This window comes from Melitaea cinxia, chromosome 7, assembly GCF_905220565.1.
Source record: "Melitaea cinxia chromosome 7, ilMelCinx1.1, whole genome shotgun sequence".
NCBI classification, from domain to species: Eukaryota; Metazoa; Arthropoda; class Insecta; order Lepidoptera; family Nymphalidae; genus Melitaea; species Melitaea cinxia.
Genome location: NC_059400.1, coordinates 3,893,274 through 3,918,104, shown reverse-complemented (window position 1 = coordinate 3,918,104; position 24,831 = coordinate 3,893,274). Strand labels below are relative to the sequence as shown.

Here is a 24,831-nt window from a genome sequence, read left to right as displayed (position 1 = left end):
TTGTTAACGGTTTACTTAAACAGTTAAGTTCCACGAACGTAACAGTTAATGATAAAGCGAGTGATTTTTTTATATATATAGTTACATACCATTTATGTTTCGGTCTGTGCCTATTGTAATTCGACCTCTTTTGTTTCAAGTATTGCTCTTTGATTATTAATTATTTAATCTGCAAACGAACTTTGAATCGTTAATCTGCATTGACGTAGGTTAAACCAAGCTTTTGATATTATTAAGTAACAAAAGAATTTCAATTATTAAACATATTTTTAAAGGGATATTAATATGATATGAATTAGACTATCTATATTTTACAAAAAAAAAGTATATAAATAGATAAAAGGTATAACACATAATGATTTATGATTACAGTTAAAAGTACAAAACTTTTTTAAAACTATCGTACTGACAACATAATTCACAACTGCAGAAATAAAATAAATAAATAAATATCTTATAACATACAGACACGGTCGTCTGTTTCTATGGTAAGCAACTTAATGCTTGTGTTATAGGTAACAGCCGGCTGATATAGCTAAATACTTTTTTTGATAAATATACATGAAATATTATATAATATAAATACAAATATTACACCCAGAGTCAGGCTGGAATAGAACCCGCAACCCATGGAGCAGAAAACAGGGCATCAGACAGGGATGTCCACTTTTTAACCGACTTCAAAAAAAGGAGGAGGTCGATTCAATCAATTTCAATCAGTCAATTCGACCGTATATATATATTTTTTTGTATTTTCGGGGATAACTCTGTCGTTTATGAACCAATTTTGATAATTCTTTTTGTTGGAAAGAAGATATCTCTAGTTTGGTACTATGATAAGGAAACCAGGATCTGATGATGGGATACCAGGGAAATCGAGGGAAACTCTCGAAAATCCGCATAACTCTTTACTGGGTGTACCGATTTTAATTATTTTTAATTTGATCGAAAGCCGATGCTTATCAAGTGGTCAAATTGAAATTTCATCGAGATCTGATTACAACTTTTGGAGTAATCTTTAATAATGCGTATTTACTTGACTATTTTTTCGTCTACCTACGTTGTATTACTTGTCGGTATAATTGAAGTCGGTTTTTCTTCGTTTGCCTGCAAACACAATTATTTCGTTTACCTTTGTTCATGTTTCTGTCTGTTTACCGATTTTTTAAATAAATCCTAATAGTTTGAGTAAATAACGAAATACAGTCGTCTGGACATCGCGATTTAAAACATAAATCATATTATGTCGTCATACTTCGTTTACTTAACAGTTTGTTTGTTAATAGAAGTGGAAACTACCTGTTTTTTTTTCATTATTTTTTTGACATAGTATGTTTGTTTAACATACTTGTCAACTATGAAATATCAAACATCTACCAACGAAAGATAAATAAGTCACTGTATTATTTAGTCTAACAAATCGATACCGATTTACCAATATTATTTGTTTCTTTAGTTTTATTTAGTATGTAGTTTGATTATTAAGATAATGAATGTCTGATACAGTGCTATAAAGTGGTCTAACCCAATTAGAACTCTGTTTAAGAGATGGTAGTCTTTTGAAAACTATTTACACCTTTTCACAAGAGTTAGAAGTTTTTTTAAAGTACATATTACAATAATAGAATACCACCACCCCCTTTCTTCCCGTAGGGGTCGTAAAAGGCGACCAAGGGATATGCCTGGCTCAAAATCATCAGAGTCCTTAAAGGAAAAACGGAAAGGAAAACTTCATTTGAAACCCGGAATGGGGTCTCCGTCAAGCATTCGTGGCATAGCCCTAAAATGCAAAAGACTCCTGCAGCCGAACTGGCTCCACACGTATCGACTCGTCGTTCCTGTGGGCCTAGCCAGTAAGGTCGAAAGGGTGGTGCAGAGCTTAGGCAACTCTACGTTTTCCTGAAGAGTGTCTTAGGGGACACAGTGTCTGTCTGACACTGTCTAAATCGTCTGCAATAGACGGACTAAGGCCAATTTATTTATTACAATAAAATAAAAATAATGTACTTAAAAAGTTACCGTATAAAAGAAAAACTATATGGATCGTATAACATTTGATTTGTATATAGGTGTTCTTACTACAAAATGCCTTTTTTACTTACAAATTGACATTCAAATTGTTTACGTAAGACTTCAACTCCGTGCGACTTGTGATACATTAATAATAAAAACGAATGCGTAACTACCCACGTATTTATAATATTGTTGCCAAGTGTTAGTACGTAACAGACACGTTTTGGCAATTATCAGACACGTTTTTCTTCCAATGCAAAGATGATAATTTAGGCTGTGACAATTTCGATTTGTAAGAAGTGAAAAAGATACTATAATTTTTTTTTTAATTTAATTTTAAAATTTGATAGTTAATTTGTTTATATAAATTAATTCCTTTTAAGTATTTGTTATTGTAATACTAAACATAAAAGATTGAGCCACACTATATATTTTTAACCGACTTCCAAAAAAGGAGGAGGTTCTCAATTCAACTGTATTTTTTTTTTTTTTTTTTTTTTTATGTATGTTACATCAGAACTTTTGACTGGGTGGAGCGATTTCGACAAATTTTCTTTTAATCGAAAGGTGGTGTGTGCCAATTAGTCCCATTTAAATTTATTTGAGATCCAACAACTACTTTTCGAGTTATATCTAATAATGCGTTTTTACTTGCCGCTTTTTTCGTCGACCTACGTTGTATTATACCGCATAACTTTCTACTGGATGTACCGATTTTGATAATTCTTTTTTTGTTGGAAAGGGGATATCCCTAGCTTAGTACCATGATAAGGAAACCAAGATCTGATGATGGGATCCTAGAGAAATCGAGGGAAACTCTTGAAAATCCGCAATAACTTTTTACCGATTTGGATAATTTTTAATTTAATCGAAAGCGAATGTTTATCATGTGGTCACATACAAATTTTATCGAGATCTGATAACTACTTTTTGAATAATCTTTGATAACGCGTAGTTACTTGACTATTTTTCGTCGATCTACGTTGTATTACTCGTCGATGTAATTGAAGTCGGTTTTTTTTTTCGTTTGCGAGCAAACACAATTATCGATTAATGTTTCATAGGGCTAAAATTTGATTTATGATTAGCGCGTAAAAACAAAGAATTTAAAACATTTAGCTGACCATTTTATACTTTTACTTTCGTTCATTTTTAAAATATTTGCTTTTATAGCTTTGTGTTTTTTTATAGATACTATTTATCTTTCTATCTCATGGTATTTTTTTATGGATCGAAAATATCTAATAGTAAACTAATGGAGTGAATTTTTAAGTGATATTAAAATGTATATAAAAAAATACAATAAAAGTTTAACATTTATTAATTATTTAAAAAGCCGCGCCAGCTAAACCACAATTAATAAAATCTAGCCTTAGATAAAATGAAATTCTCTCGACCTTCGTAACTGAAAGCGAATAAAACCTATGACATAATACCTTTATTTGTGTTAAATATTCGAATTTATTCATTTTCGTTTGTTCCGGACATTAACGAACTCTAACCGTTTTAATGTCTTCATCGCATCTGCGTAACGACCTCATAACCCGTGGTTATAGTAATCTGTGTACTTTTATTATCATTTTCGCGGTTTTATTTCTGTTTAGTCGTTGGATCGTTCTCGAATTCGCGAAATATCGGTATATGTAACTAGCTACTCCTCGCGGCTTCACCCTCAATTTCCAATCCCGTGGGAATTTAAGTCTATTCTTGATCTCCTGCTAAATACGTATCATGTTTCATTATAATCTATTCAGTAATAGACATAAACATCCAAGCATCGTCCCAAACTTTTGCATGTATAATATTAATGGGATCATATACATATTTAAAAACAAAATGTTTTGTCTCTGATCCAATTTTAGTACACTAAAGTTGGTTCTAACTTATTCCCTACTGACCTATAGATAAAATTTCTTATAAAAACAACTCAATAATATCAAACTCGCGTCGTAGTAAAAAGTACAGTTGATTATATGTGCTTATATGGGTGTGTTAAATCTCATTTTAATTTGTTACAACAATACAAGGCACTCGGGTATAACTGTATGCGGTCTACGGATATATTTACGAGTAACGCATGCGCTGTTGTTATGGTGGATAGAAATGGTAATCTCCTCCTTTGCAATATAATATGTAATAGTAAATTTGTATTTTTATCCCCGTATCGAATACGGGATTAATAATGTAAGGCACTAACAATAAATGTTATGTGTGGATATTGCACATCGTAAAAATGTGACCTGACTCTAATTGATGAACTAAAACATGGACATAGATGTGTGTTAGATTGGTACTTGGTTAAATAGTGCATGTTTATATCATTTTTAAACAGATTAATTACAAACCAGTAACGTTAAATACGTAATATATATAAGGTCTTTAACACCATAAACTATGGTTTTGCAGAATTTGAAATTGAAAAAGCACTTTTAATCGTCATTTTAAAAAGAATTTCTTTAATTACCAATTTTGAATGTAGATTCTATTACTTACTGATCAACGTTTGTGTAACTCTTTTCCAATGTGTAATTTGATGTTTTAATATATTTAACTTTTCTATAGACAGACTTTCTAACACAAAATGAATACTGAAAAACGACATATATGAAATGAGATTAAGGCTCAAAATCTTTCAAAATACAAAAATAACTCTGCCAACTTTCATTTACCTTTAAATATTGCCAAAATACCAAGAATGTTTTCGACAATATCACATAGAATCGAAAAGACACGAAGAAGATTGATCGGTGTGGTTGAGATAACAGCCTTAATAACATTTTGAATACCCTAAAAATAATAGTTGAAACTTTTCGTATATAATAATCGCTAGATACCCTGTGGTTTCACCTACGTTAATTTAAGAAAAAAGAGGTACTAAAATATTATATAGCCTATAGCCTTTCTCAATAAATGGACTATCTAACACTAAAAGAATTTTTCAAATCGTACCAATAGTTCCTGGGATTAGCGCGTTCAAATAAACAAACAAACTCTTCGCTTTATTATATTAGTATAGATGTCCTAGGATATACATACATATACATTCATATTTCGGTGAATATTTTCTTGAAAATTATATCTCATAATTAATCCTGTCATACTATACGCATCCATTTAATATACGATATACGCGTATATGATATGTAGCTTTTACTACATTATTGCAGTGTGAAACTTTATATGAATCTATTTATTATTTAGCTAGCGGCTCTTCTGCGTTCGGATATCTCTAAGATAGGTCTAATCGTTTAACTATTGCTTTCCTATAATAAATACTAGCTAGACTAGCTAAACTAAAAATATACTTTTAACAATAAAGTAGATATTTTTTAAATCTGGATTTCAAGTGAACAAGCCTTATAATAATAATAATACAAAGTACATTTTTAATATAAGTAGAAAGTATAAATTGCAATCTATTAAAATCTCATTTTATGCTTTCCTATAGGAGAGAAGCATCGAGGTATCATCAAAAAAGTTACAAAAACTGTGTCTACGTATTTCTTTTGATATCGTAATATATGAGATAATATAATATATATTTTTTACAAACGGACTCACGAATAACAAACTTAATAGCTAGTATGTTCAATTAATAAAAAATTTGTTATCATTCCTACAGTAAAAAATACTTAACAATTAACTAACCTTCAATACATATTCCGCGACGCCATATAAAGAATAATCACATATAGTACGTCATTGGGAAACAAAAACAGCGCGTTACTAATAAAGTCATAAATAACATATTGCTATATAGAATGAGGAAATTACTCAGTCATTGTTTACTTTTATTTCTTTCTCACAAAGCTCGTTAATGCACCCACACTAACTTACAGTAAAAAAAGTTTTAGTTAAAGATTAAAATAATATTTCCGAGAACTATAAGATACATTGAAATAAAAATTTTATCGAATTCTAAATTTAAAAGTAAATGGTAACGTCACAGACCCGACGATATACAGTGTAATGCAGTTTTAATATTTTCATTTTTATATTTTTAGATTAAATTTTATATTAGCCGTGCTATCGATGTGATTGATTTAATTTAAAGCTAAGGCTCGAACGTATGATTCGGAGCTCTATTGTATTAGTAAAAATATTTTGCTAAGCTATGATATTTACTTTTATAACTTAAATAAAAAATTGTAATAAAATTTAATTCGGGAGGAATCTAAATGTGCGCTTTAAAAAGCAAATAATGTAAAAAAAATTATAATCAAAAAAATAAATATTACAAACTGACGTACATAGCTTAAACAAAAATTGCGTGACCAATTTATCAATCACGTCGAAAAGAAAACAAATAAAACGTAACAAATAAAATTTTAAATAAAAATACACGTGTTTACTAAAAGAATATAATATTTTAAACCAATATTTACATTTATATACTAAACTTAATATGAAATATAAATAATAAATCGAAATTACACGCTGAAAGCTTAAAATTGAAAGTACGCAGTATACATACACTTTGTGACGTCAATAACACTAATTCTAACATCACTCCAGTTCGTGACAAAGCTGACGAAACTATATCAGATCACATGCCCATCCATTGACAGATTTGAAACAAATAAAAAATAAACATGAATTATATCAATTGAAAACGCCACACATAATCAATATATCTATTTATTTATTTAAATAAAAGTTGGCTAACAATTCGCTTACAATACGCAGGCCTTACAATAAAAACAATTATCCAAAAAGATACAGTTGCTATATGACGAATTGCTGCTCTAATTACACACTGCATTTATAGAGACAAAGAACAGACAACGAGTTTTACGATATATGTACTCATACAAACATTAATCAATTACACGTTTCAAATCAAATAAAATAAAATAATTAAAATTTCAAATTAAATAAAAGTAGGCGTAATTAAGCTAAACGTAATTATGATACATATGCAGCAAGAATTGTCTTGAAATTTCAAAAGCCATATGCCAATGATCTCCTCTTGTGATAAAAGTATCAAAGGTACTTTAAATAACAATAGGAAAAAAAAAACAATGTCATTATTCTGCTACACCGCAATCAGTTGCGATGTGCTAAATTTCCGCGTTTCACTTAAAATTAAATTTCACATATCAAATGACAGTCCCATTGTCCGCGCTTTATGCAATATCCTGTGAACGTTTATGGGTATATTTAGGACAGTATACAAATATATCAACACTTATCTGTAATATGTAATTTAGAACCACGAAATAGATATACATACATTTTTATTTTTTATCTACAATAATTTTTTTCTGAAAAGACGTAAAAGAATTTTTAATATCTAAGATTTTATTTTTGTGTTACCCACATTAGGAATTCTAAACATTTTTGAATATCATATCAAAAATTGACCGCTCCAGCGGGGTTCGAACCCGCGTCTCCGACGTACCGTGTCGGCGCTCTAGCCAATTAAGCTATGGAACGATACACCCGCTCGAGCGAAATTTTCGATATGATAATTTTAAATTACGGTTTAAGCGATCCGTGGCGCCGTCTATAGTGAGCTCTTTACAGAAACCCGTAACTATTCAAAGTTTCATATTACAATGAAAATCTTTGACAGGAGACGACACCGTGCTATTTTTAATATCTAAGATTTTATTTTTGTGTTACCCACATTAGGAATTCTAAACATTTTTGAATATCATATCAAAAATTGACCGCTCCAGCGGGGTTCGAACCCGCGTCTCCGACGTACCGTGTCGGCGCTCTAGCCAATTAAGCTATGGAACGATACACCCGCTCGAGCGAAATTTTCGATATGATAATTTTAAATTACGGTTTAAGCGAACCGTGGCGCCGTCTATAGTGAGCTCTTTACAGAAACCCGTAACTATTCAAAGTTTCATATTACAATGAAAATCTTTGATTCATATTGGAATATTCAAAAATGTTTAGAATTCCTAATGTGGGTAACACAAAAATAAAATCTTAGATATTAAAAATAGCACGGTGTCGTCTCCTGTCAAAGATTTTCATTGTAATATGAAACTTTGAATAGTTACGGGTTTCTGTAAAGAGCTCACTATAGACGGCGCCACGGTTCGCTTAAACCGTAATTTAAAATTATCATATCGAAAATTTCGCTCGAGCGGGCGTATCGTTCCATAGCTTAATTGGCTAGAGCGCCGACACGGTACGTCGGAGACGCGGGTTCGAACCCCGCTGGAGCGGTCAATTTTTGATATGATATTCAAAAATGTTTAGAATTCCTAATGTGGGTAACACAAAAATAAAATCTTAGATATTAAAAATAGCACGGTGTCGTCTCCTGTCAAAGATTTTCATTGTAATATGAAACTTTGAATAGTTACGGGTTTCTGTAAAGAGCTCACTATAGACGGCGCCACGGTTCGCTTAAACCGTAATTTAAAATTATCATATCGAAAATTTCGCTCGAGCGGGTGTATCGTTCCATAGCTTAATTGGCTAGAGCGCCGACACGGTACGTCGGAGACGCGGGGTCGAACCCCGCTGGAGCGGTCAATTTTTGATATGATATTCAAAAATGTTTAGAATTCCTAATGTGGGTAACACAAAAATAAAATCTTAGATATTAAAAATAGCACGGTGTCGTCTCCTGTCAAAGATTTTCATTGTAATATGAAACTTTGAATAGTTACGGGTTTCTGTAAAGAGCTCACTATAGACGGCGCCACGGTTCGCTTAAACCGTAATTTAAAATTATCATATCGAAAATTTCGCTCGAGCGGGTGTATCGTTCCATAGCTTAATTGGCTAGAGCGCCGACACGGTACGTCGGAGACGCGGGTTCGAACCCCGCTGGAGCGGTCAATTTTTGATATGATATTCAAAAATGTTTAGAATTCCTAATGTGGGTAACACAAAAATAAAATCTTAGATATTAAAAATAGCACGGTGTCGTCTCCTGTCAAAGATTTTCATTGTAATATGAAACTTTGAATAGTTACGGGTTTCTGTAAAGAGCTCACTATAGACGGCGCCACGGTTCGCTTAAACCGTAATTTAAAATTATCATATCGAAAATTTCGCTCGAGCGGGTGTATCGTTCCATAGCTTAATTGGCTAGAGCGCCGACACGGTACGTCGGAGACGCGGGGTCGAACCCCGCTGGAGCGGTCAATTTTTGATATGATATTCAAAAATGTTTAGAATTCCTAATGTGGGTAACACAAAAATAAAATCTTAGATATTAAAAATAGCACGGTGTCGTCTCCTGTCAAAGATTTTCATTGTAATATGAAACTTTGAATAGTTACGGGTTTCTGTAAAGAGCTCACTATAGACGGCGCCACGGTTCGCTTAAACCGTAATTTAAAATTATCATATCGAAAATTTCGCTCGAGCGGGTGTATCGTTCCATAGCTTAATTGGCTAGAGCGCCGACACGGTACGTCGGAGACGCGGGTTCGAACCCCGCTGGAGCGGTCAATTTTTGATATGATATTCAAAAATGTTAAGAATTTTTAAATTAGATTCATTAATGATTTATTTCGTAGAAAGTTTTAATGGTACAAATATAATTATTATTCGATTATATTAAATGGTCTAATAAATACAATATTAGTTACCACTTTAAAACATGAAGAATAAAAGAAGGAAATACTTTTTAGGATGAATCAAATGACAAGGCACACAAAAAATAAAAATATCCCTTACAGTAGTTATATATTAAGAGACAAATTAATCTTACTTTATACTTCTGAGGTGGCAGAAATGTTAATACAACTTGTAGGTGATTTACTTCCGTGTAATATAAAATATAACAAAATAAGTACGTAAGTAAGTACTATCAACGACAGTTGCAATTTTTTCATATCAGTTAATCTTTAGCGGACAAGGTTCCTGAGAGTTTTACGCCAAAATAACTAATTCGATTTAGTACGCATTTTCAACTATCTACATTTTTCTATATCATTCTATCACATTTTTCTATTTCTCTACCTAAATTTTAAAGGGAAGTAATCATACGTCGATTACGGAAACTAATAACAATATATCATGTAACAGTGGCATAGACTAAGATTAGTTTTTTTTTTCTAGGACGACGTCTCCTCCGGGAGAGCCGTTGGTGCGCGCTCCGGCTGGCAAGCCACGATGTCCTCCCGCCATTTCGCGGCTGCGCGTAGAAAAAGTTGAAGGTGGTCTGGCTGTAGCCGGAGTAGTGGTTGCTGCCAATTGCCAGATCATTCTTCCGATCTTCGGGTTCCTATTTATGCTCGTCGGATGCGTGCTTACTGGTAAGATATTTCTTCCATCGTAGAATGTTGCATAAAAAAATTGGAAGGTCGGTTTGAGGTTAGACCTTGACTTGATCAGGTCTTGCCACAAACAGTAAGATATTTTTTTTACTTTCATACTTTTTGGGTGTATGCTCCCTAAACCCAATGTAATTTAAATTATTTTGAAACGGACGATTTATTTATTGTTACAATGTTAAACACAATAAAATCAACTGTTCCACTATTCATTTGGCAATTATATTACATTAATTGCTATTCATTATTTATCATACAATTATTTAAAAAATGGTGGAAGTTATTCATATACAAAAATTCTTAAAAAGAAAAAGCCGTTTCGTTTTTCGGATTATATTTGATCATTCTCATAAAACATGCACGTTGTGTTGATAGATTTCTCTTTTATGTGATTTTTCCGTGTCGTCTTTCCTGCGGGTGATACAAAGATACTCTCTCTTTATTATTGGTCCAGATTACATATATCACTCAAATGTCTTTTGGTCACGTTTTGATGACTACATTTTTATGAAAGTTCAACGACCTTTGATACACTGGTTAAGATTTATGAGTGCGATATTTCATACTGAAATCCTTCATCACTCTCATTCACTCATTGCTTACTTGACCATAAACAGTTATTACAATAACATATATAGTCGAATATAGTTCTTGTTTCTTTAATGTTAAGTTTCATTGTTAAATGGACTATTATTAGAAAATCTGTGTCACAATTGTTTATTCGTACTTCGTTCCCGACCAAAGCGCTGTAAAATAATTCGACTTTTTACTAATAATTCTATATTTATAATTTTGACTTTATCTTATTTAATTTCTTTTATTGTTTTGAACAATATTAATTTTTGATGCCGTTAAATTTTAGGTGTCCCACTTCCGCTATATGCGTGCTCTATTCTCAAATCATATGAATTACTTTTTATATATTATGTTAAGGGTTTTAAGTACACTTACTTGTGAAAAAATATGAAAATTTATCTGATCAAGTTCCACTCCAAATCTGCTCCAGTCATGACCAAATAGAGGTCAGAAGGCAAAGAAATTTTGTTTACCCATTTAAGAACTTTTTTGGACATTTTCTTATAAGTTGCAAATCATTGACGATTTAAAACTGAATTCTCAAAGATACATCAGATTTTTCAAGAAGATAAATACGATGATACCATGATCAAACAGATTAAACTGCAGGACTTGAAACAGATCAAACAGTATAGAATACAAAATGGCCACGATGTTTCTGATAAAGTGATATAAAGTAATATCAAGAGTGAATCGGGAACAATACGTGTATTGTACAATAAAATTCCTCAGATAATACCACCTTTTATTCTCATTTACACAAAAGATTAATAAGAAAAGTGTACTCTTGAACAGGTATTTAGGTTTTATTTCTTTCTTGCCCCTACTTATTACAAGGTGAATTTTAAACGACATTATACGTTTCATTCAGATTAACATCGAAAGCAGCCTCTTTTAATATTCAACTTCTTATCCATATACATTTAGGTCTTATTGGAATTTAGATTCCAACTTACCTTACACGTACCTTTGAGGATGCAGAATTTGAACCTGCTTCAAATAATTTTTATCAAGCAGGTACTACCAATACCTGTTTAGTTAGAATTGCAATTAATATTCATAAATGTATTTGTATGTTTCATCCTTGCGTGTCTGTGATCCTTGCATATCAATTGATTGTTCCTGTTTAAATTAATAATGTAACCATCAAGGACCGTATCATATTCAATCCCTCTTACATATTATGTTTAGATTTAAGGTTTATCTAAAAGTAAAAAAAATTAAAAACTCGTTGTTTCTTCTGTTTTTGTATGGCGATGCAATCTTCTGTACTTGAAAAGACAAAGGAACTTAATAATTTATGTCAAGGATATTCATCGAGATAATTACGACTTAAACGTATATTATCTGATCGATATACTTGTACACAGGAAGCAACGAGTTTCTGTTCCACAAATAATTGTCTATTCACGATTCAGCCTGTAATATCTTACTGGTGAAGAGGAGCTGAGAAGGATCCGAGTTTAATCTGATGCTCTACTTTGGGTTGGCGGATATATTTCCTATTATGATCGAGTAACGATCGATATACCTGAATATATGATAAAAATCGGTGTCATATCGGACATATCAGTGTATAACGTGCTCTCCGAGGCACGGAGAGGAGACCAAGGATAAACACCCAAATCGGAAACAAATATTTGTATAAATACAAATATAGTCTTTTGATTTTGTTTCATTAATTTTTTTTTTCTTTATTTACTTATTTATTTTCTGAAGTATGGAGTTTTTCTAAAACCTAGCAAGGCTAAGCAAAGTTCATTTGATTTCATCAATAAATTGTATTAGAGTTGCCAAATATAAAACTTTTATATGCGTATATATTGCGTCTGGTCTGCCACAGTTTCACGAACGTAGCTTCCGCTTTTGAGAATTAATCTATTATCTATCTTTCTGACACTAGTTCATTGCTGAAAAGTAATGGAGGATTATCATTAAATTATACCTTTGAAATTATCCTATCGTAAAAAATACTTATATACTGTACTATCAAATACTTATTATAATAGTGGTTATAGTTCTAGATTTTTGCCATTGCTGTATAATTACGAAGACAAAGTATTACAACCTATTTAGTTACTTTGTTTCAGATTTTTCCAAGTATATGATTGTAAATTTAAAAAGGTTAATACTTTAATCCCAGTGTGTTTGTTACAGCGGCGTCGTATCGCGGTTGCGGTGAAAATGAGGAGCCCGACCACTACGCCGCAAGGATCGCGTTCACGGGAAACTCACGTGTCCTTGGCCCTGTTTGCATTGTCGCTGGCGCCCTTATGACTATAGCCGGTAAGAACTCTTTTGAATAACAAAAGTTTAACCCTGTCTTAATTATTTTTAAGCCTCTTTCCGTTTGTGTCTACTGTGTGGGTTAATTTTGACAGCATCACGAGCAAAAATTCTCAGGGTCTAAGTAAATATTACTGTATAAAATTGCAAATCTGCATTGCGTTTACCTTAATATGTAATAGACTATACCTCTCTTTTTTAGTGGGTAGTAAATTAAAGACTGAAATAATTCCACAGAATAGATAACGTTTGATAGCATTCATTGTTCGTGTTTTATTACAAAAGATACTTCAAGAGAATTATGCAAAATGTTACCAAAAAGTCTGTAATCTAAGCTTTATTTAGCCGCAACCAAACGTAGAATAAATATCGACTCCAATAGCAATTACTTTAACATTCCAAGTGTAAATTTAATGATATTTATTATTATTTAATATATATTATTATTAATAATATTATAAATTACTTAATTTGATTATTCGATGATAAAATGATTGAAAATCGTTAAGTTTAAAGTTTTAACTACTCGTCTATTATTTCGGTACAAAAAAAAGAACTCTAAATAAATTTATACTAAATATTTTTGGGCAACATAAATCTCATTTTGAAGTTTTTTTTAATATATTACATTACTTATAACGTTACAAGTTAATATTAAATTGTATAAAATACAAAACTAAATTCGTATTAGTAGCATTGATTTGAAGTATCATTATAAATTCAAATTGATATCTATTACTGTGGCTTTATTTTAAGCTGTCCGTAGTCACGCGACTTACTTGATTGAGAAATACTAAATATAAAAATTGACCTTTCGAAAAGTATGGGGGCGTATCTATAGATATCAGGGACACGTGTAGTATTAAAATTAATTGTATTATAACAAAACTACGAAAATTAACTCCTGAAATTGTTTTTATTCAAAAAGTTGTTATACTCTTGTAATTGGATCACGTGGCCACAAGTTGTTGACGTCTTTTTATAGTTTCTGATGAAAATCATTGTATCGTTATTAAGAAATAAGTACAAACTCTTCATATTTGAACAATGGAAAGAAACAAAAACATAATAAGTAACAATTTAAGAATGACATAGGTACAAAGGCGGTATTATCGCTATAAGAGCAATCTCTTCCAGACAACCTTGTGGTATAGGAGGCGACGTAGAAAATGCGTACTACGCTACATATAGCTACAGTAACAAAGTTAAAACATCCCAAAGATTTTTTCCCTTATTTATAAAATCTAGTAGTAGCCAGAGCCCTGCTTTTGTTATAAAATGAGCTGTTTGATGAAATAAGTGATTTAAAGGATTATTTAAATTGAATTGTAAATATGTAATTATGAAATTGTAAATTTAATTTAAATAAATACATTAAGTACTTCTCTTTATTGCTATTGCGAACTGAAAACTGAAAGTAGGACTACGATAAAACTGTCATCACAACACTTCGCGAACTTGGTTACAGGGAAAGTAATAGAAATTATATTTAGTACATCTATAAACTAATTTTGGATATTATGTACAATCGAGGAGTGTATTAAACGTTGTACTTCTTAAGTTAGATAGGTTAGGGTTAAAATACACTCCTCGATTGTACATAATTACCCTAATTTTTAATTTAAATTGAGGTTTCGGGTTTAATTTATATTATATATTGTTTATATTTATCGATTTTATTTTAAATTTAAAACCTTTATTTGTTTTAATATATCAATTTGTGGGGCAGACATTTGTATTGACCATACAAGTGTTTGTCTGGGCGTTTGTGTTTGTGTATTGTTTGTGTTTCTCGTTTCCCTACACAGGAGTAAATCCAGGGGATCGTTAAAAATAGTTACGGGCAAATAAAATAAATTCCTCGACATTAAGGGACACAAAAAGTATGTATGTCGGTAAAGTATGTATGAGTAAGTATGTGCGTCGGTAATGCTTACATAAAACTTCAATGTTTAGGATAACTGCTAAACTATCATATGTTTTACATTACAAATATATATGTCAGAGAAACACTAGTCCTCTCGAGATCGTCATTAGTTTTAACAGGTCTAGTGGGCGTTATCATCGGGTTAAATGCACAAAACAAAATATTCACTGTATTATAAAATTTATTGAATGTTTTTACACAACGAATAACTTAAAACATTAATCAAACGATTAATTCGAGCAGCGGGTTCAAGGTACCGATCTGACTTCACTAAAGTATTAACCCGCCGCACCGTAACAATAACGATTTTATAATGATGATCCACCACGATCAATCATCGTATATCTACCCTCACCACCGAACGTTAAGATGGCGCCACGAACCTGCTTGAGGCCTATCCTCTGCTCTGACATAATGTACAATAATAAGTCTTTATAAAAAAAATACTTTTAAACTAAATTAAATTAAAACAATAGAAAAATCTAACAAATTAAACTAATTAAAATTAAGATTTAATTAAGTATTTTCTAAGCTAATTGATATCGTTTTTATGTAACCAGCAATCAACTCCTTTCTCACTACTACCTCCGACATATATATTTCATGTCTAAAGGTTTTTTTTATCGTATTGAAAAAAAAAAAAACTTTTTTCGGGGTTGTGGGTTCAATTCGTGCCTGTAGGCTGGGTATAGTATATAACTATTTATATACTAGCTGTCCGGACGGGCTTCATTCTGTCAATATTTAATCACTACATACTATAAAAGAATGTTGCTTCCTGCTGTCTGTATGCTTAGATCTTTAAAACTACGCCACAGATTTTGATGTGGTTTTCTTTAGTAAATAGAGTGATTCCAGAGGAAGGTTTATATATATAATACATGTATAGCGGGATAACCAGCCAACTGCTGGCTTTGAAATACACAGGTCGAAGACGGGCAGCAGCGTCTTTGGTGTGACGAGGCCAGCCTAGCGATCACCAACCCTACCCAGCGTGGTGACTATGGGCATCACACAATGAGTTTATTCCATTTTTGGTGCGAACTTAATGTAGAGGCCTATATCCAGCAGTGGACTGTAATAGGTTGAAGTGATGATCAGCTTTGCACCCATGCGAAGTCGGGGCGGATTGCTAGTAGTAAAATAAATGTAACGTTTTCCGAGTGATGAATTTTTTTTATAAACCTTCTGTAGAACTTAAGGAACATATAAAAAAAAATTGCGGACTTTGTTGAGCCATTCTCGAGTTAGGCGCTTAGCAACATTCATTTTCATTTATATAGATTTAATATTTAGGTATACCCTATATTTTTGTAAAAAAAAATTAGCAATATTAGCCAGCTCAGACTTAAAACACTAGTATAAAATCGCCTACCACAGGATGAAGGCCAAGTGTAGTTTAAAATATTTAAATTAAATACATATTTATTGTTATCAATAGGTAGGTACATATAATAAAAATGTAATGCGTCGGTGTCAGTACATTTAAGAAATATGAGAAAAACTATTATTGAGACCTTTATCAACGCAAATAGCACCCAAAACAATGATTGTCAGAATTTTTGTCTGTTTGCTGTACGTTTGTGCACGCTTATCTCAAAAACGGATTATCCGATTTAAATTTGGTATTTACTTTTATATTTTGGCAAGCTTAGCTTAACATTTAGCTTTTGTTGATGATCAGTTCATAAATAAAAAGTTATGCCAATTTAAAGAATCGCGTTGAACATGTAAAGTCACTATTCCACGCGGACGAAGTCCCGAGCACAGCTGGTTACTATATATATATATATATATAAAGACAAGCCTACAGCATAAATTAGTGTAAATGTTATTGTTTGTCCTCAGGTATCGTCTTATGCGTGTTGATGCGCGCTGCCCAACGTCGACAACGTAGATTAGCGTTTCATTGTCCCATACATGGAGATTTCTACCCTCTTAGTCCTCAGATTAGCAGAAAATACTCTCGTAAGTAATAATTTACCTTTTAGTTATAATAATTTAACGTACTGTGGAAAAAAAGCTTTAGTTATTGTTTCACAATCAAAATGCTTAAAGTATAATATTGTAATCAGCAACATTAATCTTAATCCATAGAAATTAAATAAAAACTCACCTTGAGTTTTTTTTTTAAATTATAAATAAATCAAGAAAACCCTAGGGATAGAACCTCGTTCTATAAAACAATAATATAGCTAAAATTAATTCATTGTAAGAATTCGTATTAAATCGCCATGGCGATATTCCCTATTCAATAAAAACAAGTATTATCAAAATTTATTCTTCCTGTTGAACCACCCACTTAACATTAGTGACGATAAAAATTATTTCAAAAGAATTGAATCCTCAGTGGAACTGTAACGGTTTCGTTTTTAATTCATTTTCTTAAAATAAAGAATATTACCCGAACTTTTTTATCGGAGCGTATTATTATAATTTTCTATTTGTGTATATAAATAGCCCAACACGTTTTGATACTGAAAATATTATTTATAAACAAATATTTTTATTTATAAAAGCAAAGAAAACAATTATTGTCCATTCAATAACGACATCGCTATAAAATACTTATACCAATAATTAAATCAACGCTTAGAATAGACATCTATTAGATATTAATAGCTGATTGTCGAATTACAGGTAGTCCTAGTGGTCTGTACCGCTGGTTAAGAGGCTGGCTCGGTATGGTGGAGGAGGGCGAGGCGCCGCGGTGCCCTCGCTCCACGGAGCCCGCCTCGCCGGCACGCGCCGACGCGCCCTGTCCGCCGCCATTACCTTTCCTAGTACCTAGTGATTCTGTTGTGTAAGTATCTTATAGCACCAAAATATAATCTTTCATACCGTCTAATGGATTATAGTTCTTAAGAAACGATAAAAGACTCATGGTGTGAAAAAAATAATGGGGATGAAATCGTGTGAATTAGAAACGTGAACTGCTATGAGAGTGACTTCACCACGCAATATCTCTTGCGGGAAAGAGATAAATATATTTTTCAATATCACGGTATAATAATTTCGTAATACTTATTAAGGAGTAAACTCTAATCGCATGTCGGAACTGACACATACTTTTCTTGGCTTTAAATATACTTATATCTATCTATATAAATAAATGAAAAGACTTTTTCGGATTTTATCGCGGTTTATTAAGTTTTTTAGATGGCCGACATTTCGGATACTTTACACCAAACATGGTTTCGGTTAATCATGGTCAACTTAGTACTTTAGAACGACTATTTGGGTAATTTCTTCACAGTATAAATATCAGTAATGGTCTTTCGTACCAGTAGCTTATTAAAATATGTATACATGCATACCTACCTACATGCTTAGCTCAAAATACTAATGCATATTTCATATAAAAATTTGCTAAAATACCCAAGGCAGGAACTGGGAATGGGGTCGGCAACGGGCTTGCGATGCTTCTGATGTTGTACATAAAAAAAACAAGTAAACGTTCTAAATTGATACATTGCCAGTATTTTTTTTAATTTTTTTTTTTTAATTTAGTTTTGAACAAACAAGTCAAAGTAAATTTAAAAAGTAAAACAGGATAATTAATTAAAAGTCTCGTTATTAGAAATAATATCATAGTCAATTTATAATAGTAGTTTATTTTCAAACATAAAATAATTTTATTAAGTGCTACAGTTATCGACACCTAGTTCTTGCTTGAATGAACTGTTTTCGTTGAATTTATATTTTTTTAAACAATAAATAATCATGTCATGTTCATCATGTCATAGATATTAATGAAAAGTGTTTCGTGACTTTTAGTCCTTGTACACAAATCGATTACTTTTAAATTTAGACAAAAATTAGAGACAACAAAATAAAGCTATTTAATTAAATAGTTTTCTATACTTTTCTGGTTTTTCTCCAAATTTTTACTTTTAATATCTTCATTGATCGCTTATGAAGAATTTATAACAAAAAGTTAGTCTAGTTGTATACGGTCTTTTTTATCTATGTACCTATGTACAATAAGTCTACAGATCCTTATGCACCGTCAACGAATTCTCTTTAAAATTACCAAATTTAGAGTAAAATATTATTACACGACTAAACATAGAGTATTATAATATTTACTAGCAAAACCTTTTTGGTATTTATTTATTTTTTACTTCTATTTATTATTTTAACGTGCGTGTGGAGTTTACCTTTAAGTAGCTGTTACACTGACAATATAATTATATAAATGTATATTGTATATTATTTGTATTGGTGTGCAATTGTTGATAAACATTTAAAAAATTAACGTTTTATGTACTTGGAGATTTTAACTCATGATTATTTATTACAGAGGCATGGCGTCGGTACTGGGAGCGCCATTAAGTCCGGAACAGACGTTCGGTTCAATCAAATCGCTCGCTATATCGAGAGAGGTCGCTAGTTTTCCTCTGTCTCGATCCCCAACTCCGCCTCCTTTAAGGTAAATATCAAAAATATTTGAAAAATATTTCAATTAACTGTTTACGAATTACACTAATAATTTGACAAATATAAGTAATCGTTCGAAGTGATATTTAATTCAAGTTACAGAACAGAATTATTATTTTTAAAAAAGCACTCATTACTTTCGTTTTCGTCGTTCGCGGTCGGATAAATCACGCAATCAAACACAAATGTCATACAAATTCACTAAACAAAATATTACCGAGAAGTATAAGCGAAGAAGGAAAATAAATGAAAACGATCGCTTTCTATCATCACAATAGGTATTGTAAGTCTATTCCCAACATTACCAATACACTATCTGTAACAACAGTGTCTTTGTTCTTGTGCACTGATATTTTCATGTTTCATTATAAACACCGCAGTAAACAAGAACGTGACCATGAATCCGCTGATGATTTGTTTGTAGAGCTGCAACTGCAATCAAAACCAGAATGTATTTTTGGAAGATCTGTAATTTTTTTTGGATTGGCTTTTTTTCATACGTAATAAATTTACTACTGTGTCTTAGTCCATTTTGTTATAATAGACACAACTCGTAAACAAATTTATTCATTAACTAAAACTTTGCTTACCGTATTTTTATTGAGTAATTAAATAAAATCAAACAAAATAAGTGCTGGGTGGCTACGGCACTAAAGAATTTAGCCACCCCCTCTCTTCCCGTGGGTGTCGTAAGAGGCGACTAAGGGATAACAAGGTTCCACAACCACCTTGGAACTTAAGAAGCTGACCGATGGCGGGATAACCATCCAACTGCTGACTTTGAAATACACAGGCCGAAGACGGGCAGCAGCGTCTTCGGTGCGACAAAGCCAGTACTGCGGTCACCAACCCGCCTGCCCAGCGTGATGACTATAGGCAAAACACATGAGTTCACGTTATTTTTGGCGTAAACTTATGGAGACCTATGTCCAGCAGTGGACTGTATAGGCTGTAATAAGAAACATAATTGTGTTTGCTCGGAAACGAAAAAAAAAACCGACTTCAATTACATCGACGAGTAATACAACGTAGATCGACGAAAAAAATAGTCAAGTAACTACGCCTTATCAAGGATTACTCAAAAATAGTTATCAGATTTCAATAAAATTTGTATATGACCACATGACACACATCAGCTTTCGATTAAATTAAAAATTATCAAAATCGGTACACCTAGTAAAAAGTTATTGCGGATTTTCAAGAGTTTCCCTCGATTTCTCTGGGATCCTATCATCAGATCCTGGTTTTCTTATCATGGTACTAAACTAAGATTATCCCCTTTCCAACAAAAAAAGAATTATCAAAATCGGTACATCCAGTAGAAAGTTATGCGGTATAATACAACGTAGGTCGACGAAAAAAGCGTCAAGTAAAAACGCATTATTAGATATAACTCGAAAAGTAGTTGTTAGATCTCAAATAAATTTAAATGGGACCAATTGGCACACATCACCTTTCGATTAAAACAAAATTTATCGAAATCGGTCTACCTGGTCAAAAGTTCTGATGTAACATACATAAAAAAAAATACAGTCGAATTGAGAACCTCCTCCTTTTTTGGAAGTCGGTTAAAAATAAAATTTATTGTTTTGTCACATAATATTTCATCGCTATTCAAATTTATGTAAAAGAAAATTTTGCGCGACCAAAATAATGCGTAATAGTCGTAGTCTTCCAAAAAATCCAATAATGCACTTAACTAATTTTGTCACAAATTTTAGTACGTGATTTAATTTAAACATAATAAGTATCTTTTGCAAAAGAAATTTCAACCTATCAACTGTTGTTGTCACAATAATGCAATCTTATTATATTATAATTGCTTATATTATTGATTTCAGTTATCCACCTTTCAAAGAAGAGTCGAAAATCATCGAGAATATCCCGAACTCTGTGCCTCGTTCAGATTTCGACTGTGGGTCAACGACATGTAACTACCGAGTTGTAGAATGCAAGCTGACGACCACAGAGGAAATATGTCACAGTGCGCCCAATCCGAATGTACGCACAGACAACAAACACACAGACAAACAAAGACCTGCCACAGTGTGTATCATGATGCCAGATGGAAAAGGTTAAATGACATTACGCAGATAAATTAACAGTGTTCAAATTTGTAATGGCTGTACGTTTTGATATCTGATTGATTGCGACATTTTTTAAGAGTGTAGACATATTTAAAGTGTGTAGACGACTATATGTTGAAAAGTTCGTTCGACGAGACCATTCCAGATGTGATGTAAGGATGGTTTATTTTTTTAAATCTGTAATGTGGCTATAACAATTTTTCGATTCTGCTCAATCACATTGGTCTTCCGCTATCGCTTGTTTTTCGATTCTCGAAATCAAAATTGTTGTACAGATCGTTTTTGGATGATGAAATATTTTTGCACGATTTAAACTAAAAATATTGCAAACGCATTTACTTCTCGAAGATTTATCACGAATCTTAACAGAATATTGTATATACAATTTGACTATAGAACAACACAATGATTTGCTACGCGTTGTCTTCACTCACTCAAATTTAACCGTTTTCAAAGTAAATTGTTAAATGAGAATATCCATTGTACGTAATATTCATAAAAGATTTTTTTTTATAATAATTAAATTGAAACTGTGTATTAAAGTATGACTTTTTATAATTTGTTATTTATTCAAATATTCAGAAATAAAACGTAGTACTTTTTTACAAGAAAATAAGAATAAATCCCTTGACATCTGCTAATGTGATTGAAAACACTGAAATTTTATGAAACATAAAATTTTACATTGTACAAAAAAATAATTTGCACTCATTTTCATAAAATTGACAGTCTAGTCTATAGCATCTAATTTATTTTATTGGTAACACTCGAGGTTTTGTCTATACTAATAGGTCACGTACGATTTTTGGCTCATTAGAATAATGTTGTTCCTAATTTAAAGAATTTTTTTTATTAAAACTGTTATTCAATCGTTTAACAATTAATTTAAATTGTTGCTATATGCCCTATTTCTCAATAAATTAACACCTACAATGTAGACCGTGGCTAGATTAGTTAAAATATTACTTCAATGAGATTATTTTTACTGTTTTAATAAAGAAATCTTAAATAAGTTTGATATAAACTCGAGAAATATGGGTTAACTGGCAACACTCGTTTAAGAACATAGATAACATAATATTATATATATTACATATATTGTTATAAGAATAGTTTAAAAATGTATCCTAGTTTTAGACCCGAATTGTGATATTTTCGTTTACTTTATAACATTGTTATTAACTTTAAACTCTATAACTGAAATTTTCATAACCCATAGTCTATGGAGAGTTTTTTTTTCATAAAGATAATAAAAGAAACTGTTTCTCATTTAATTTGGGGAAGGAGCCAAAAATGTTGCCAAATGCATTACTCACGTCCACTATAATGTTTTGTAACGTTCTCAATAAATATGTGCTCACAAAAAGACAATGTGTTAAAAATGTGTAGGTAGAAATCGTAGTACACGCGTAATTATAAATATTTTAGGCTAGACATATTAAACCACTTTGTTTTTGTGATGATGGCATTTATTGGCCGTGTTATATTCGATATGTATTGTGTAGTGTAATTTTTTATAATACATAGTTAAGTGCCACGCCTAAGTAATATACTATTTACATAATTAAGCTTATTTAATATTGTTATAGATGTAAGGATGAAGTGAAAATACAAATTTGATTTAAAAATTGATTTTATTCATTACTAACAATACCAATGGATGAAAACGTAACAAAATTCTGTGTTCGATAATATAATATATGAATAATTCCCTTGTTCTTCTCTCCACCATTGAGCTAAATTACATAATTATACACTTTTTTAACTATACGACCTGCGTGGAAACGCCAAAAAACATCCAAATCGGAAACAAAAATTAGTCCAATTCCTGCCAGGAATCGATATCATAAGCGTTGACATCAATTATGTCAACTTATTTTCCATGTTCATTAACATACATTAATTTATATCATCATATATTACTGTCTCTGTGTTAGTGTCAGATGTTAGATATTTTGATGAAATAGTGTATTTAAATGCACCGTCCATAGGTACCTAATTCTTCTCAACCCAACCTTAAAAAAGCGTGGAATCGCTGATTACGATAGACGCAAAACACCAATTCTTTAAATATTATAGTTATTTACATATGTATGTTGTTATTTATAAGAACTCATTTGAGTATATATTTTCTCCTTTAAACGTAAACCTGATATATAGAATTTTAATGTGATTAATAAAATAAAAAAAAATAATTATCATACGTCCTTTTCGGTGGTTATTTAACTATAGGTATATTTTTTGTATTATTTCCTGTAATACACTTACAATACAAACTATGTTACGTGTATGCCTTAAATTCTAAGTTTATAATAAATATCATCACATTCAAATGCAAGTAAATTTTAACGTCTAAGATCCTGTTAAAAAGCTCAGGTATAGATACTGCTGGGCCTGTAATTTCTAGATTTATAAAATGTAACATAGATTATACAAGTATCAAGCAAATACAAAAAAGTCTTTAATTAGGCAGTTCAAGTAACATTGTAAAAACCTTATTGTGATCTTACGCTCATCTTACCACTGTTCAAGAACTGATTATTGTAGTGGTGAGTTGAACTATCCGCCAACACGTATTGGAGCATCGTGATGGATTAAGCTCTGATCCCTATCTTATGTGGGGAAAGAGACCTATACCCAGCAGTGGGATATTACAGGCTGAAGCGTAAGCGTAGGTTTAACTACTGACGCTAACTTTCTTCTTCCTCTTACCCCAGTCGAGTGGTGGATCCAGCAGGCCATTGACTTAATTATGTAAAAATCCGAAGTATATGTTTTGTATTATTTCTTGCCATTGCTAGTTCTTTCTTATATTTTGATTCATATAGGCTGCCATAAAATATTATTCCCATTTTATAGGAACTTAGTTAAGATCACACGCCTTCTACTGGAAGGTAGAAACTATGACCATCGAGAAATGACGCACCCACATAGTCGCGAGCGACGCCATAGCGCTTGTAAAAGACGATTCGTGACGACCACGGGCCTTAGGTGGAACGACAGAAAGGGCGCTGCGGTCGTTGCGGTCATGGAACGCACCCAATCTATACGTATCATTCTATCAAGTCAGATTAAAAATTTCTTATTATCTTTATGTTGCAATTTATAATTATTATTTTTTAAATAATTTAAAATAGTCAGTCCAGGATTTTTTAGACAACTCATTTTGATAATCTAATATACTAAATTTATTATAAATTATGTTTCATTCTATTATCAGTTCGGTGAAGATCGATTTAGGTTCGGATCT

At 31.8% G+C, this 24,831-nt stretch overlaps 1 protein-coding gene across 1 annotated transcript in view; it reads left to right on the top strand.

Moving 5' to 3' along the window:
- The window catches only part of LOC123655104, a 29,810-nt gene extending 6,601 nt beyond the window's left edge, over nt 1-23,209 (top strand). The window contains exons 2-7 of the mRNA XM_045590941.1: nt 10,051-10,247; nt 12,999-13,127; nt 16,903-17,022; nt 17,695-17,857; nt 19,358-19,486; nt 21,336-23,209. Coding sequence (XP_045446897.1) covers nt 10,051-10,247; nt 12,999-13,127; nt 16,903-17,022; nt 17,695-17,857; nt 19,358-19,486; nt 21,336-21,573 — 976 coding nt within the window. The 3' untranslated portion in view covers nt 21,574-23,209. The remainder of the gene's footprint in view (nt 1-10,050; nt 10,248-12,998; nt 13,128-16,902; nt 17,023-17,694; nt 17,858-19,357; nt 19,487-21,335) is intronic.
- The last annotated feature ends 1,622 nt before the right edge of the window (nt 23,210-24,831 follow it).